This window comes from Numenius arquata, chromosome 8, assembly GCF_964106895.1.
Source record: "Numenius arquata chromosome 8, bNumArq3.hap1.1, whole genome shotgun sequence".
Lineage (NCBI taxonomy): Eukaryota > Metazoa > Chordata > Aves > Charadriiformes > Scolopacidae > Numenius > Numenius arquata.
This window is the reverse complement of record NC_133583.1, coordinates 24,539,869-24,555,928: the sequence shown is the minus strand read 5'-3', so window position 1 is coordinate 24,555,928 and position 16,060 is coordinate 24,539,869. Positions and strand designations below refer to the sequence as shown.

Here is a 16,060-nt window from a genome sequence, read left to right as displayed (position 1 = left end):
AAGCTGCGGGTGACAAGCTGCACGCTTGTTGCCATCTCGAGGAACAGAGGGTCAGCATATTTTTCTAACAGACCTGGAAGGAAAACAGAGGTTAAAAACCCTGGATTTCCCTGTTTCCAGTGTTTGTTTGAGGCATCAGAGCATCTTCCCTTCTCCCTGGGAAAAACATCACATCCAAAAGCCACATGCCACCTCCAAAAGCTTAAATACCTGCTGCCAAGTCACCCAGAGAGCAGTAAGGTGGTAGTAAACACCAGGCTTTTTGTGTGTGTGTGTGTGGTTTTTTACATTGGTTTTTTTTTTTCCCATTTGCCTCCAGGTTTAGAGGCCGCAATATTATTCCTTGGCTTTTCTTTCTGAGACCAGCATGTTCTTTTAATGGTGATGGGAGGATACAATGTGATGCCCGGGGCTGAGTCTCCCTCTGTGCCAGAGGTGAGGGAGCCTGCTCCAGACTGCATAGCCTCAGGTGCCCACCACCCTTTTTTACATTATCTGGCTGGTTTTGGGGCCAAAACAGGAGTTTTTCTATGTGTTATTGTTCTCAGTGGAGCTCAGCCCCAGGCTCCAGCTGGGGCAGCAGGTAAAGCCATCCTGCCCATGGAGAGGAGGTAGGGTTGGTGCCAAAGGGGGTCTCTGCTTGGTCACTGCCATAGCATGGGGCTTTTGAAGATGGGTGTCACTGGGGAGATGCCCTGGTGGCAGTGGGGACATGCAGCATAGCTGGGTACCCGGGGGTGGAGATGCCATGCGTCCCTACTGCAACCCGGGGATGGGAAGACGATGGGGCAGGACCCAGCCCCGGTGTGGTCTTGGTGCATCCTGCTCCCTCCAGTGCTGATTATCACTGGCACAGATGGGAACCCCGTTTTCCCGCTGTGAAACCATTTTCGGGGAATTTTCTCTCACTATTGTTCGGCTCAGGAAACAGCAATTGGCATCAGAGTGAGCGGGACCATATAGGGCTTGGAGGGGAAATAGCAGTTCCCCCACCCACAGCCTCGCAGGGATTGCTGGTCCCGGTTGAGTAACAGCTGAAAGGGGCTGATCCTGTCCTCTGACCACCCCAGTAAAATCCCAGCAGAGCCAGTGCAGTGGGATGGGCTAAAGCCTTGTTGGAAATCAGCATTCCCCATCTGGAAGGGATGCTTTCCTGGCACGCCGGCTCTGTGCCATCACGCCACAGTTGGCATTCATGTGCCAGTCCGTTGCTTTTAAGTGATCCAGGTGTTTCCCATCGCTACCGGCATCTTGCCACCCCGGATCTGTGCTTTTTGGATACATGTGTGTGATTCCCAAGCGTGCAGCAAGGCCACGCCAGGGATGACAGCCCTGTCCACATCCAGCTACTGCTGCCAAGTTGTGCCTGTGCTGTACCTTCTCACCCAACACTGGGGAACCTCGTAAACGCCACACTCAATTATACCCATGGCAGCAGGTTAATTAATAACCAAACAGCTCATCTTCACTGATACCCATAGCAGCAGGTTAACTAATAACCACAAGGGCCAGTGGGTGGGCTGTGCCCACAGTGATACACCAGTGCAGGATGTGACCTGGATCCTTGCTGGTGGGAGAAACCTCCAGGAGAAATCTGTGCTGTTGGGACAAACCTCCTAACAGCGATGCTGAGTTTTCAAGCAAGCAGTTTTCCCCCAGCCTTCCCATCTGACGACCCTTGGGTGCCTGGGAGAGCTCATGAGCCTTTGCAGGTGATGCTGGTGGGTGCCCGAGCATGCACTTGCAGTGAACAAGACAGGGTTTGGCCACTTGGTGGGTTTCAAGAAGGATGCTTTGAGACTGGCACAGGAGTGGGATGCAGCAATGGCAAACCATGTGCCAGCTTGGCTTTGGGCATTGGCAAGTGTTCAGCTCTGCCAGCTGGTCCAGCAGTCCCCACTGATGTTGTCCCACCCTGGGGGGGCTCCTGCTGATTGCTGGACCCTGGCAGGATGAGTCCCACCAGACTCACCCAGCTGGGGTCATAGCAGGGCGAGGAGGAGGTGAAGCTCGGTGCACCCCAGCAGCACCGGACGTGCAGTTCGGGTGTGGGGAAGGCAGAAAGTGCGATGGGAAGGGCTGCGAGTGTGAAGGCTGTGGCCGGGTGGAGCGTGTGGGTGTAGCAGCACTCTGGGGTGCTCAGCGCTGGCCTGGGTGCAGGTCACAGGAGCTGCTGCTGCATATAAAGACAAAGAAAAGGGTGGTGGAGCAGAGTGCAGGATGAATGGATGGGAACAGGGGATGTGGAGGATGTTGCCTGGCTGGTTGCGAGGGGAAGAACGGGTTTCGGCAGCCACGGTTACTGTGTTGGCATCACCGGGTCAAACCTGGGAGAGCCTGTTTCTGCTGGGCTGAAATGACGGAGTGGTTTGCAACGTGCCTGGCTCCTTGGCTGATCTGCGGGAGCTGAAAGCACAAGAGAAAATAATTTCAGGGCTGGCAAATTAGGAAACCGCTGTTTCCTTCTGTTTCCACCGCTCGTGATAAGAAGCCAAGGCCCAAACTGAGATGCAAAGCAGGGAGTGGAAGAGGGGACTCCTCCTGTGCTCAGTGGTTGGTGGTTGGCGCCTGTGCCGGGGCGGTGGGGCACCCTCCCTGTGCCGAGAGCCCGGGGACCCAGCTGCTGGCCTCTCTCATCCTTCCAGCCCGTGGCCAGGCAGGTGCCCGCTGCTCGTGGCTCCTCCTGGTGGCAGAGGCACTGGGGAGCCAGCCGTTGACACCGGCCTGTGTCCCACTGGCACAACCTTTGTTCTCCATCCCCTGACCCCATGGTATGGGTGATACATAAATACTCACCTGGCCCCTTTCCTTTGTACCCTCCCAGGCTCTGCTTTCTCCTCGGAGGCCAAGTGAAAGCAGAGAGCTGCCCAGGATGAAGGTCCTCCTTCTGCTGCTTCTCTCTCCCCTCCAAGGTAGGCTGTCCCCAGCCATGTCCTGCCCTGGGCTGGTGGACCAGGTTTGGGCTGCTGGACATAATTGGCAGCCCCAAAAAATTGGCTGGGGGGAACCAAGGGGCGTTTGCAGCTGTGGTTTCCACAGACATGAAACATCTCATGGGCTGACATGCCTCTGGTGGGGTCTCTGGGGCAGGATGGGTCTTTTCCAGAGTAAGGAGATAATCTCCATCCATCCCTTCCGGAGATGGAGAGCTCCTCTGTCGGTCCCTGCTGATGTGGGTGGTGGCACCAAGAGATGGGAAGTCCTGCAGTCCCAGGAGCCTCGGCTCCCCGGCAAAGCCACACAGCATGGCTCTGCGGACATCAGGGAGGTGGCCGACATCATGCAGCCCATCGAGGATGCGGTTGGGATGCCAGGACGCCAGGCAGAGAGACTGGTGTGCCACACGTGATGGCTGCCGTGGGGGTGCAGTGTTTGCCAGGTGTGGCCGTCCCTCTGGCTGAACCGGCATCTCCATGCGCTTGTGCACTGCAGGGGTGGGAGCCAGCAGCCACCGGGCAGAGGACTTTCGCTTCTGCGGTGACCGCAACCAGACCCAGAACAGCTCTGTCATCTACGAGCACGGCCCTGCCACCATCTCCATCAAGAACACAGCCCAGGCGCTGATAATAAAAAGGCCCTTTTTACCAAACAAGAGAAACTCTTACTACACATACAGCTTGCCCCCTGCTTTGGGCAGGTACCGCTTCTGTGTCTACTGGTTCAAGGCCAACAGAACCCTGAGGCTGGCGTACGGGAAACAGAGCTTCATCCTGGGTGGGGACCCGTCCAGCAGCATCACCCGGGGGAAGGAGAGTCAGAAGACTGAAAGAACCAGCACCTCCATCTTTAACGTGTCCTACATCTCAAAGGGCGGGAAGAACACCTCCCTTGAGAGTGCATCTGAATACTTCTTCCCTTGTGGAGGCAATTATTTTAATGAAATGAAGGGTTCGTTTCATGCCCAGTTCATTCTAGCCATCAGCAGAGCATTGGTGGTGGTTTCCCAGTATATGGTATAGCATAATGATGTAAATACACAGCTGAAGGGTGATGGAAGGGGACATAGGTTTGCTTGAAGCAGCCTAGAGGCAGACCTGGTACCCAGGCTCCCTAAAGATGAAGACGGAGATTTTCAAGTGTTTTGCCCCTTGAAATCGTGGGCTTTCCAGAGATCTTCAAGGGGCCTGTCTGCATTGCTAGGCACCTGGCTAGCCTCAGCCAGCCTAGTCCCAATGGCCTTGGGGGGAGCCACGCTCCAGGCAGCAGGAGAAGCCCTCTGGGTTGGGGGTCTCCATCAGCTCCCTGGGCTTGGGGTTACCTTGCAGCCCTCTGCTTTCTGCTCCCACCAGGGTTGTGCCTGGCTGGTTTGGGGCATGGGGAATCTGGCTCTGCCCATGCATCTCACAGCATTTCCTTTCATATGCCCATCAGCCTCTCCAGAGAGCATGCCCGTCTGTGAGGAAGATGTGGAGGAGCAGCTCACCGCCTTGGACAGACTCCTTGCCCAGCCCCCGGTGCCAGCAGCGGGAGCCACGGAGCAGCAGATGCTTCGGCGGTGAGTTCCCAACTTGTGCTGTTCCTGCCGGTGCAGTGCCTGCCAAATCTTGCTCACTGCACCCCTTCCCTGACAGCGAACTTGGGGAGCTGGAGAAGACACTGGCCAAGGTGGAGCTCGAAGGGCAGAACCAGACCTTCGGGAAGGCCACCGTGCACGCGACTGTCCTGAGGGTCCAGCCCACTCAGGCTCCTCAGCACCTGGCCTTTGCTTCCCAAAGAGAGGTAGGTTCTGGGCAGCCTGCCCTGGTAGTCTTGGTCTATCAGCATCCTTTCCCAACCTCTCTCTTTACAAATCTCTCCTTGCAGGAGGGCGGAGAGGTCCATGGGTTCGCAGTGGACCTGCCAAGCAGCTTGTTCATGGTGGCGAAGGAGAGGGAGGATGTGGTAGAGCACAGGGTACTTCTCGTGGACATCAACAGCCAGACCATGTTCCAGGTAATGCCCATGCGCATGGCGTGGTGGGGTGTCCTCGCCATGCTGGGGGCTCCAGTGGTACAGGACAGCAGGGATGCTGCCCAGAGCAGGGTGCTGGTGCTTACTCAGAGAAGATGCTTCAAAGATGAGCTAGAAGCTTGATGGGGAAAGAGACATGGGACCTCCTTCTTGGGGATTCTCACCCGCTTCATGCCCAGCAGCGATCACTTCCCATGCTGCCATTGCCTCCTCTTCTCCCACAGGACGAAAACAGCAGCCGCGTCTTGGGTGACAAGGTGGTCGGCATCTCCCTGGTGGACACGGTGGTGGCCAATCTCTCCCACCCAGTGGTCCTCACTTTATTCCACAACCTGCTGCCGGTAGGTGGGGAAACAGCCTCATTGAACCTGGTCCCACCAGGAATGGAGGGGTAGGAAGGACTCAGGCCCTGCCAGCTTAGAGAGTGGTAACCATCCAGCAGGCTCATGCCTTTGGCCTGCCTGCACAGGGTCTGCTATGCCTTCTGGGGCTGTATCATGATTGTGGCTTCACCATGTGCACTTGTGGTGGCGCTGCCTGCTCCTGTACAGGAGATGCTGCTTTGCAGATCCAGCCCAGTGTTCCTGAACTGGTGGGGGGACACTTTGAGTTAACAGTCCCTTGGCTCATTCATGGCCCTGTCAGGCATCTGCTCAAAGCTGAACCGTTTGGAAAAGGGGACCTGAGAAGTATCTGCTCTGTGAGCTGCCAAGAGAACAGTCTCTGCCTGGAGCCTACTCCCATGATATGGGAGGATCCTGTTTGTCTCCAGGATCCATCTTGTCTCCTGCCCCATGTTCTCCCCTATCGAATGTGCTTGCCAGGCAACAAACCCCCAGCTGCATCCTGATCAAGGCCCATGGTTTTCTCATTGCAGAGGAACGTGACCCCGCTGTGCGTCTTCTGGCAGGAGGACACCACTGGTGAGTGCTCCTGCACTTGGGTGTGAATCCAGGCACTGCCTTTGCTCCTTTTGTAGGGTACCACAGACCTTCTGGTAGGGGTAAAAGGCACTCTGCACCTCCCTTCCTCACTCCAGCTCCATAAACCTTTTTCACTTGGCTGATGTCAGGTTTAGTTCTCCATAGCTAACCCAAGAGCTTTCTGCCTTCCTAGGGATGGGTCCTGATGCTGAGGGTGCTGTCTGAGTGTGTCTGCTTGCCATGGGACAAGCTGGGATTCCGACTTTTGTCCCCCTCCCTGCCATAGACACCTTGGACACCTGGCCCTGAAAGTCCACAAACCTGAAGAAGATATTCTGCTGCTCACTGGATGCTCTCCCTCTCTCTTGTGCAGGCAGCACTGGGAGCTGGGACAGCTATGGTTGTACAACAGTGACGGGGAGCAGCCAGACAGACTGCAGATGCAACCACCTCACCTACTTTGCTGTGCTGATGGTGGGTAGTGTCTTCCTGCAGCTCCCTACATCATTCCCTCTGGCTGTTGTTCCTCACCATGTTTCATTCCTCCTTCTCCTCAGGTATCCTCCCCAGAGATCACCTACATACACAGGGATTACCTGAGTATCATAACCTACATCGGCTGCCTGATCTCAGCTTTGGCATCCATTTGCACCATCTTCTTCCTCTACTTCAGGTTTGACAGGTCACCCCATCCTCCCTGTTTGTGTCCTGTCCATTGCCACTACACCCGGGTGGGCACAATGCAGTTTGTGGCCTGGCTAGAAGTATAATGAAGGAGCCATGCTTCAAGAAAGAGGAGTTCTCCTCTCCAGAAACCACCCCCTTGGTCAGGTCTCCCACAGGGTGCTCAAGAACACTGTTTTCAATGATTTTGGAAAATCAGCTTAGTTGTTATCGATCTGGCAAGCAGAAGCCTGCAAAGATCTTTTCAACAGCTCAGTGGAGAGCTCTTCTCCTGAGTCATGTTACTGATCCTATGTGGATGATTCAGAGCTGAAATGATGTCGCTCCATAGCCCGCAATGGCCTAGACCTGAAATGCAGGGTCAGCTGCAGGGACCTGAATTTGCATGTGTAATGGGTGGTCCCACCTGTGAGGTTAGGCTCTCAGCCCCTGACACCACCAGAGGGTCTCCTGGCACTTCTGGCAGGGACGAGTTGCCCTATGTGTAGCTGTTGGGTGTTGTGGGACACCGAGGATGCTGGCCAAACACAGTGGTGAGGTCTCCTCCCCCTCACTTCTCCAGAAGCAAGCAGCGAGACCAGATCACAAGCATGCACATCCACATGAACCTGCTGGGCGCCATCTTCCTCCTGGACATCACCTTCCTCATCTCTGAGCACTTGGCTTCCAGCAGTAGCGAGGCATTCTGCAGGGCTGGGGGGCTGTTCTTGCACTTCTCCCTCCTGAGCTGCCTCACCTGGATGGGCATCGAGGGCTACAACCTCTACCGGCTTGTGATTGAAGTCTTCAATGCCTACCATGACCACTTCCTCCTCAAGCTGTGCCTGGTGGGCTGGGGTGAGCATGGGGAAGGCAGAGATGCCCTGTATGCAGGGATAACAGGATGGAGGGGCACCTGGGTAGGTCTTTCCCACCATATATGGTGCCTGGATGGGGATGGAGACATAGCTGTGGGGCAGCAGGTGTCTGAGAGCAGAGGGGTCTCTCTGTCAAGAGACTCAGTGGAGAAGGAGACCCAGTGGCTGAGAGCAGAAGCTGGTGCTAGAGCAAGGGTGGGTCACCCTGGGGGTCACCCAGCAAAAGAGGCATGTGAGAGCCACTGCTTGGGGTCTTTAAATAGTAATGGGATGCTCTCTTTCTGAAAGAAACATTCAGGACAGCCCAGAGGGCTGGGCTTGATGCACTAAGCACCTATGCATCTCTGCTGTGCTTTGGGCAGGGGGCTGCAGTAGGAAGATCTCATGATCTTTTGTGGCTTAAAATTTCACAACCCGGGAGAGCCCCGGCTGGGGTCAGTGCAGCACAGCTCACTTCCAGGCTGGAGCTTACGCCAGGCATCCTTGTTGCGTGCTCCATCTTCAGTTCCCCCTTGGGAGGGAGGACATTGGTTTGTACTATACATGGGGAGAAAGAGGCAACAAATCTTTCCAGAAGGACCGAGGGCCAGGGACTAGGGTGGCTGCTTCACTCTGTTCTTGCCACCCAGGGCTCCCGTTCTTCTGCGTGACATTGATCTTCCTGGCTAGCTGGACTAACTACGGCCCCTTCTCCATTCCCATCTATGAATCCGTTGGTGGCAAATCCACCAATGCAACCATGTAAGTAATGGGAAATGGGTTGCCTGGTCCCTGGTCTTGGATAAAGTCAAATGGCTAAACCTTCACATGTCCTACAGGCTTTCCTTAGCCCACCTTTTCCTTAGGTTTTCTGGGGCTTTGTGCGGGGTGGTGGTGGGGGATCCCCTCTCCCTGTTTAACTAAGCTGGGTGTTGGGTTTGCACCATGCCGTCCTGCTTCCCCCATCCCTTCCAACTCGTGCCCCTGTGGGATGACACAGCATAAACCCCTGCCCTTTCTCCTCCCTCCAGATGCTGGATCACAAACCCCTTGATCCATAACGTCGTGAACCTGGGTTTCTTCAGCCTGGTGTTCCTCTTCAACTCAGTCATGCTGGGGGCCATGGTCCGGGAGATCCTCCGGCAGAACAAGAAAGGCCACAAGCTCAAGCATGTCCTCGCCCTCTTTGGGCTGAGCATCCTGCTGGGCATCCCCTGGGCACTGGTCTTCTTCTCTTTCACCTCTGGCGTCTTCCGCCTCATCTCCCTCTACATCTTCACCATCATCAACTCCCTCCAAGGTGAGCCTGGGATGCTGGGCACTGGGGCTTTCATGGGGTATTGGTGAGGTGGTGATGGGGTATGAGAGGCGCCATCCCAGGCAGGCTGGCTGGCTTGCTCTTGGCTTGGTTGGTGGGGTTCACCCACCCTTCTTCTCCCCTCTCCCAGGTTTCCTCATCTTCCTCTGGTACTGGACCATGGTGCTGCAGGCAAGAAAGTCCCCTGACTCGCAGAGCAGCTCTGACAGCGTCAAACTGCAACCCAACAGCAGCCAGAGCCACCTCGGCTGAGCCCTGTGATGGCTGTGCCACGCCGTGCCGGGGTTCCCCACACGGACGACAGCCATGGGAAGGACCAATGCCGTCCGCTTTGCTACTGCATCCACCTTGTAGGGCTGCTAGGAGCCCAGGGACCTGCAGTGGGGCTGCCCCCACCTTGCCTCTGCCGGCCCCCCCACCAATTTTCCTAGCCACCTCATCTCGCCGGGCAGCAGTGCATCCCTTGGCTTAGCATCCTTGGGGCAGGAGGGAGGGATGCTCACCTGGGCAGTGGGGGCTGCAGAAAGTGGAACGGGCAGGGCACAGGCTCCCCGGTGCCTCCGGACGTCCCTTCCTGTGCCCTGAGGGCAGGGATGATGAGTGGGAGAGGCCCCATCTTCAGCCCTTGCTGGTGGTCACCGAGAAGTGAAGACAGAAGTCCCCAGTGAAGACAGACTAATTCTGCCCCCGCAACATCCTCTAGCAGCTGAAATAATCTATTTTTGTTATTTTGTTGAATATCTATTTCAGAATGGTGTAGAAGTTTAACGAGCGCATCCACACACCAGACTTGTGCCCATTAAAGTTGCTACTGCTCGGAGCGTGGCTTGCTGGGGTCTCTCTGCTGGGCATGTTGATGGGTTCTCTGATGGGATCTGTCCCTTAGTTGGGGTTGTCCCATCCTTGGGGCAGGACCTGGTGTTTCAACCTGTAGGATTCTGCTGAGCTGGAACCAGTAACAGTGCTCCCAGCAGAGCACTGGTACCCCGGTGCCGTAGGGGTCAGGGTGATGGAGGGGGATGCTGCGGCTCAGGAAGCTGCTGCAGTCTGTGGGGACCATCGCTACCCACCAAAGATGGAGGATGGGAATCTGAAGATGGAGGCTTCGCAGAATGGGAATTGTGTCTCCACCCCACCAGTTCCCCTTCCAGATGCTGCTCCACTTGCAGCTCATCCCCCTCTGCCTGGCTGCTGGCCAGGACGTGGGAACATTCCTGGGAAGGGGATGTTTCACCACCAGCGGTGTACCCCATTTGGGAGAGGGATGTCCCAACACGTTGCTGGGCTGGTAGGGGACATTGTCCAAGGATTTGGCAGGATGGGGAGGAGAAGGGGAAGGAAAAAAGCCCTGAGTCAACTGGGGGAAGTGGCTAAGGGGGAAATGACGTGGCTCTGATGGTTATCGCTGTTGCTTTGAGGTGGGGCAGGAGGTCACTTGCCAATCCACAGGAAGGTGTGAGGGCTTGCAGAAGGGAAATGAGGACACAGCTGTTGCCTCAGGAGGAGCTGCAAGCCCTGGGGGACCCCAGGGAGGGAGCAGAGCCACCGGGACGAAGGGAGCAGAGTGTTGTGGAGGACCAGGAGCAGCCAGGAGACCCCACAAAGCACCATGAACCTGCTCCTGAGCACCATCCTGCTCCTCCTGGTGCAGGCCGGTGAGTGGTGGGTGAGGGGGACATGGGCACCCCCAGTGTGCATGTGTGAAGGGGTCTGAGCTCAGGGGTAGGTTTTCCTTAGGAAAGTGTTGACTCAAAGACCATGGCAGGGTTTCACCTCAGAATGTGGCCAGGCCACAAGGGGGTGTCACCTGGGATGTGCAGAGCGCTGGCAGAGGTGAGTGGAGCAGGGGAGTTTGCTGCTGGGGGCTATTTTAACACCCCGGACCAGCAGCCCAGGCTCACTTCTGCGAGACACCCCGGGGGGCTGGATGCGGTGATGTGTTAACACAGGCATGGTGGCTTTGCCTCCACCAGCCCTGACGGCTGTCCAGTTGCCTTTTGAAGCTTGTGTAACTGTAGAGCTGCACTTTTCGAACCTGGCAGCTGCCAGATTCTCCTGTCTCCCCCTTCCCCTGTGGGCAGGGGGAGGACTGACCCTAGATTTTGGGGGGTTTCCCCCATTTCCCCACATGCTCTTCTTCCAGACACTTCTAGAGGACAGGAGAGCTGTGCTGGTAAGTGGTCCCCCCTCCTCCCTGCCCTCACCCCCAGTGCCCACCCGGTGCTGTAGGGCCCAGTGGTCACCCTGCTCCCTTCCTCCCCAGCCCTAAGCCGCGGTGACAGCCACCACCAATGCTGCAAGACGATGGTGGAGTCGGAAGAGCAAGGCAACAGGATCCACAGCCTTGACCTGCCCCGGCGCTGCCCAGAGCTGGGGCACTCCAGCAGCCCCTCTTGTGCCTGCCTGCGGGAACGCTGGCTCAGGTAGTGGGCAGTGGTGCCATGGTGGGGTCTGGGGGCTCAGCCCCTCCATATCCCTCAGTCCCACAGCCCTCCTGCCCCACAGGCTGCTGCAGTCGGCGGGGCCAGTGCTGCATGACAGGCTGGCTGGCCTGAAGGTGCTGCTCCTGAACATCAGCAGGGCTGTCACCCGTGATGTCCTCATCACCTTTTCCCCCACAGAGGTGAGATGCACCCCTCTCCCTCACTCAGAAGGCCCCGCACTTTCCAAGCATCCCTCAACCCCTGCCCTTGGGGCTTAGTGTACCATGGCGTGTTCTTCCTCCACCCTGCTCCACGGTTGCGTCATGGACCCATGTCAGCTTTAGCATCCCTTGCCAAGGAGTCACGTGAAATGGTGCTTGGGAGGGAAAAGCCCTCCCTGAGGAGCCATCCCAGCAGCTGGTGGGTGGGCAGGGGGAGGAAAAGGAGGAGGAGTAGGAGTGTATGGGACCTTGTGCCTCTTGCCCACCCCCCAGGCTCTCCCACTCTCTGGATGTCCCAGAGAACCCTGTCCCGTGGGGTGATGGTGGGTTGAAACTCTTCTGGTAGCTGCTCCCAGCTCTGCCCCTTCGCTGCTGGGTGCTGGGGATGAAGTTCTCCCCTTCTGCCCTCAGGGGTCCTGCTGATGTTGCTGAGAAAAACCTACCAGGGAGGGCTGAGTTTGTGCCCTGAGCAAGTTTGGTTGGTTCTGAGCAGAGAGGTGATGCTTACAATAAGCAACCCACCACCACTGCTCTCTGCTGCAGGGCCCTAGGATGCTAAACACAACGGAGAAGGGGAATGCAGGCAAAATCCAGCTGCCCAGGGAGATATTCTGGTCCCTGAGCAGCCAGACAGTGCGTGTGGTGGTGACGGTCCTTAACATCCAGCAGATTGGCATGTTTGAGGTATGAGCTAGTATTGCCGGCATCCCTCTGGCCACCTGCTACCTGCCGGCTCGGCTCAGGCAGCATTGTCCCCACGCAGGAGGTCAACCAGACGGGGCAGGTCCTGAACAACACTGTGGTAGGCATCACGGTGGGAAAGACAAGCATCTCCAGGCTGCAGGACCCTGTGCAGCTCACCTTCGCCCATGGGCAGCTGCCCCGTGTAAGCCAGCTGTGCCCTTCCTCCATCTCTCCTCTGGTGCCCCTCACCGTGGCATCGGCTGATGACACTCTCCCCCCTTGCAGGTTGTCACCCAGCAATGTGTCTTCTGGGATCTCAACAAAGGTATGGTCCTTGGTGGAGCTGGGCCAGGAGGTGGGCGCGGGTGCTTTGCCTGGTGCTCACGGCCGTTGCCCGTCCCTGTCGCAGGGCACGCAGGAGGCTGGAACAGCAGCGGATGTGTCACACAGCCTGGGGACAAGGGGACAGTCTGCTCCTGCAACCATCTCACCTTCTTCACCCTCCTCCTGGTGACAATTCCACTCCCCACAGCTCCTGCCCATCCCCCAGCTGCGCTGCCTGACCTGCGTTGGTGGCCCCTCAGGTGTCACCAGTAGCTGCACAGGGAGAGTTATAGCTGCTCCTGGGCAAGCCCAGGTCCCAAAATCAAGCCCAGCCCCAGCTCAGGAGGGCAGAAACAGCTCAGCAGAGTGGGTACAGGATGGAAACAGCCCCCCAGTGTAATGTAGGCTCTGGAGCAGCAGACGAGTGCTCATGGTGGTCCACCATAGCCTTCAGCTATCCCTCACCCCACTCCAAGGAGCATCTCCTCTAAGCCAGCACCACCCCTTCCTCCCCAAAGACTTTCTGGCAGGACAGACTGGGGACTTGCATTGGGTCCCTGTAGCAGACCACCAGGGTTTTCAGCCCCATGGCTCTGGTAGCTGCAGCTGGGTTTTCTCTGTTGGGCCAGGGCCTGTCTAACCCAACATGTGTATGTTTGGCAGAACCCAGCTCTGGACAGGTCCACAGCCCAAGCCCTGATGGCTGTTGCCACTGCTGGCTGTGGGGTAGCCATGGCTTTCTCCATCTTCACTATCGCCTTCTGCATCTTCTTAAGGTAGAATATGCCAGCAGCTCCCTGGGGGCTCGTCAGGCTGGGAGAGATGTGGGGCAATTCTGGTGCCTCTTCATGAACCTGCTGCAATATGGCATGGGGCCCTGCTCAGCTGTGACCCCCCACTTTGTCTGCTCTCTCTGGGGACACTCAGGTGCAGGTTCAGGTTCGAGGAGACCCTCTGCATCAACCTGGGGCTACACATGAACCTCGTTGGCAGCCTGGTCCTCCTCAACCTGGCCTTCCTGCTCAACAGCGGGCTCTCCAATGGGACCCAGCCATGGGCCTGCAAGGTTCTGGGGGGGTTCACCCACTACTGCCTGCTCTGCTGCTTCACCTGGACAGCGCTGGAGGGCTTTCACTTCTACCTCCTCTTCATCAAGGTCCTCGGCACCTACATCCACCATTACCTGGTGAAACTCTGCCTGGTCGGCTGGGGTGAGCACCACCAGCCCAGGGGGAGCTGGAGGGAGAGGGGGGGTAGTGGGTTATGACCAGAGGGAGAACGGTGTAGTGCAGTGATGGGCAGAGAGCGAGCAAGTCCCATCCTGCCCGCAGCTCTTCCAAATGCCATGGTCAGGGCTGGGAAGTGTCTTATATGGGCTTGGTGCCCAAATTCAGGGCAGCACCTGCAGGCACCCTGCATCCTGCTGGGGACCAGCCTCCTGCTCATCAAGCAGGTGATGTCCTCAGGGGTCTTTACTCCCACATTGCCAGTCCTCCCTGGGCACCTTGGGGGGCACTGGAGCAGACGATCCTGAAGAGAGATTAGGGTACACCTCAAGCTCTGCCACCCAGCACTGTCCTTCACTCTCCACACCATGTCCCAGCAACTGTTGTGCCCCCAGCAATTGTGCAACCTCAGCTGGACCCTAAGCCCCATCTTCCCTGAGGTCAGCGCATCCAGGGCCATGCAGAGACCCTAAGCTGACCACCGCACCCACAGCTTGCCTTTCTGGCATTCTCCACATGTGTCCTTTGTTCTTCCAGGCTTCCCTGCTCTCGTCGTGTTGGTGGCAGGAGTCATCGGCAGCTACGGAGAATACCGCATCCAGACCATGGACGACCAGGTCATAGCCCACCTGTGCGTGCACCACTGCCCACAGGGCGTAGGTGGCCCTTTGGCATGGGAATTGTTAACCAGGTCCTGCTGGGAGCACAGCAGATGGGGGTTGTGCCCATCCTGTTCGGATTTACGCTGTGCTTCCGCTTCCCTAATTATGATTACAACACAGCAGCTTTCTACAGCCGTGGTAACCACTACCCACTACCACCACCTCTTGTTCCGAGCCTCCCTGGTCATGCCCACTGGCCTCCAGGTCATGGAGGGACATCCAAGGTCCACGTGGAGCTTCCCCAGGTTCCTTCCCAGCTGAGCAACATGAGGGCAGCAGATCCTCACCACTGCCCCTGCTGCTTCACCCTGGCCTTGGCAAACCCCACCAGCACAAGGGTGTCACTGCATCCATGAACACACCCCCTGGAGAGGCTCCCATGGGTGCTGCCAGAGCTAGCAGAGCCCCTGGAGGCACCACAGTTGTCTCTTTTCAGGTGCTGGATCACTTCCAAACATCTCCCGGTGCACTACATCACCAACTGTGGCTACTTTGGCCTCATCTTCCTCTTCAACATGGCTGTCTTCGGGGTGGTGACCCAGAAGAGCTGCTGCCTGCAGGCCACGGGGACTGTGCAGGGGGACCATAAGGCCTGGAAGGTGGCCCTGGTGGCAGTGGGGCTCTTCTGCCTGCTGGGAGCCACCTGGGCCCCAGTGTTCCTCACCCACAGCACCTCCTCTGCGCCCATGCTCTACCTATTCACCATCCTCAACTCTCTCCAAGGTCAGGGCTGGCTCTGAGGTGGGCTCCTCGGGCGTGGGTGGGGAAGATGGAGGAGGCAGGAGTCAGCCTGACAGTGAGTTGACCAGGGGTCCCAAGGCACCAGCACTGTCATGCCCTTCCTTTTGCAGGGCATTCCAAGCAGCAGGTCCCTGCCACCGGCGTGGAGCTGCTCATGACTCCCAACCACATCCACTCCACTGGGGGTGGTTTTCCCCCAAGGGAGCCATTCCTTAGTATAGGAACAGGGACATTATCCACCCAGAGCATGTCCCAGCCAAATGGCTCACCTGAAGCATGGGGAGACCCTCCTGCAGGAGCAGGAGTGAACTGGGGAACGCCCTGGAAGCATCAGGGAAGTGTCGGCAGCATCCCAGCAGGATGCTTCCCACCATCTCCTGCTGCTGCTGCTGAATGTCTGCCTTCCTTTCCCTGCAGGAGTCTTCATATTCGTCTGGCTGGTTGTCCTCTACTACCCAAAGACAAAGGAGACCACTGGCTCCCTCTCCCACATCATCAGATATGACAAAACCACCGCAGCCTCCCAGGACTAGCTGCTGGCTAGACTTCCCTCCCTGCCTGCGTGCAATTGCCGAGAGCAAGCTTCGATCCTGACAGATGCAGCTTTCCATGGAGGACAAGGGCTGAGTTTACCCTTCAGTGGGCATGATCCACCCTAGCAGGGCTCTTTGCTTTGGCTCTCTCGTTCCCTATGGCCTACCTTGGGCTCCAGAGATGTTCCTTCTGCCAAAGTCCCTTCTGCTGCAGCTCCCCCATGGTCTCGCTGTGCCCCTAAGCTCATTCCTGAGGGGATCTCACATGGGCGAGGAGGGAGTGCATGACCCACCTGCCTTCAGCCAGGATGGAGCCAGCCCCCTCTTTGCTAGAGGTGGCACCTGGTGCTAGACCAGCCCAGCAGTGGGTTTTTCTGCTATTGGATGTGGGAGGACTGACCCAGGAGGCTCAAGTCTGGGAATTAGCAAAAAAAGAGAAATCCCACAAGCTTCTTTATGATACGTCCTCTCCAAATGGACAAGAGCTGAGCCCTTTGGGCAGGGATCTGCTCAACGTCCCTCCTGCAAAACATCC

At 57.3% G+C, this 16,060-nt stretch overlaps 2 protein-coding genes across 2 annotated transcripts; both read left to right on the top strand.

Annotated features, from left to right (window-relative positions):
• Nucleotides 1-2,872: 2,872 nt before the first annotated feature.
• Nucleotides 2,873-9,530, top strand: ADGRG1 (adhesion G protein-coupled receptor G1). The gene is made up of 13 exons (XM_074151564.1): nucleotides 2,873-2,912; nucleotides 3,433-3,888; nucleotides 4,372-4,495; nucleotides 4,572-4,719; nucleotides 4,804-4,932; nucleotides 5,175-5,291; nucleotides 5,828-5,873; nucleotides 6,247-6,347; nucleotides 6,431-6,546; nucleotides 7,120-7,394; nucleotides 8,044-8,155; nucleotides 8,425-8,693; nucleotides 8,842-9,530. Exons 1-13 carry the CDS (start codon nucleotides 2,873-2,875, stop codon nucleotides 8,961-8,963), a joined length of 2,055 nt encoding a protein of 684 aa, XP_074007665.1. The 3' UTR covers nucleotides 8,964-9,530.
• A 790-nt stretch (nucleotides 9,531-10,320) lies between these two features.
• Nucleotides 10,321-15,525, top strand: ADGRG3 (adhesion G protein-coupled receptor G3). Its single transcript, XM_074152609.1, has 13 exons — nucleotides 10,321-10,366; nucleotides 10,855-10,884; nucleotides 10,975-11,134; nucleotides 11,217-11,334; nucleotides 11,899-12,039; nucleotides 12,119-12,241; nucleotides 12,325-12,364; nucleotides 12,449-12,549; nucleotides 13,027-13,139; nucleotides 13,291-13,574; nucleotides 14,127-14,220; nucleotides 14,688-14,974; nucleotides 15,410-15,525. The coding sequence occupies exons 1-13, from the start codon at nucleotides 10,321-10,323 to the stop codon at nucleotides 15,523-15,525; spliced, it is 1,653 nt and encodes a 550-aa protein (XP_074008710.1).
• Nucleotides 15,526-16,060: the final 535 nt, after the last annotated feature.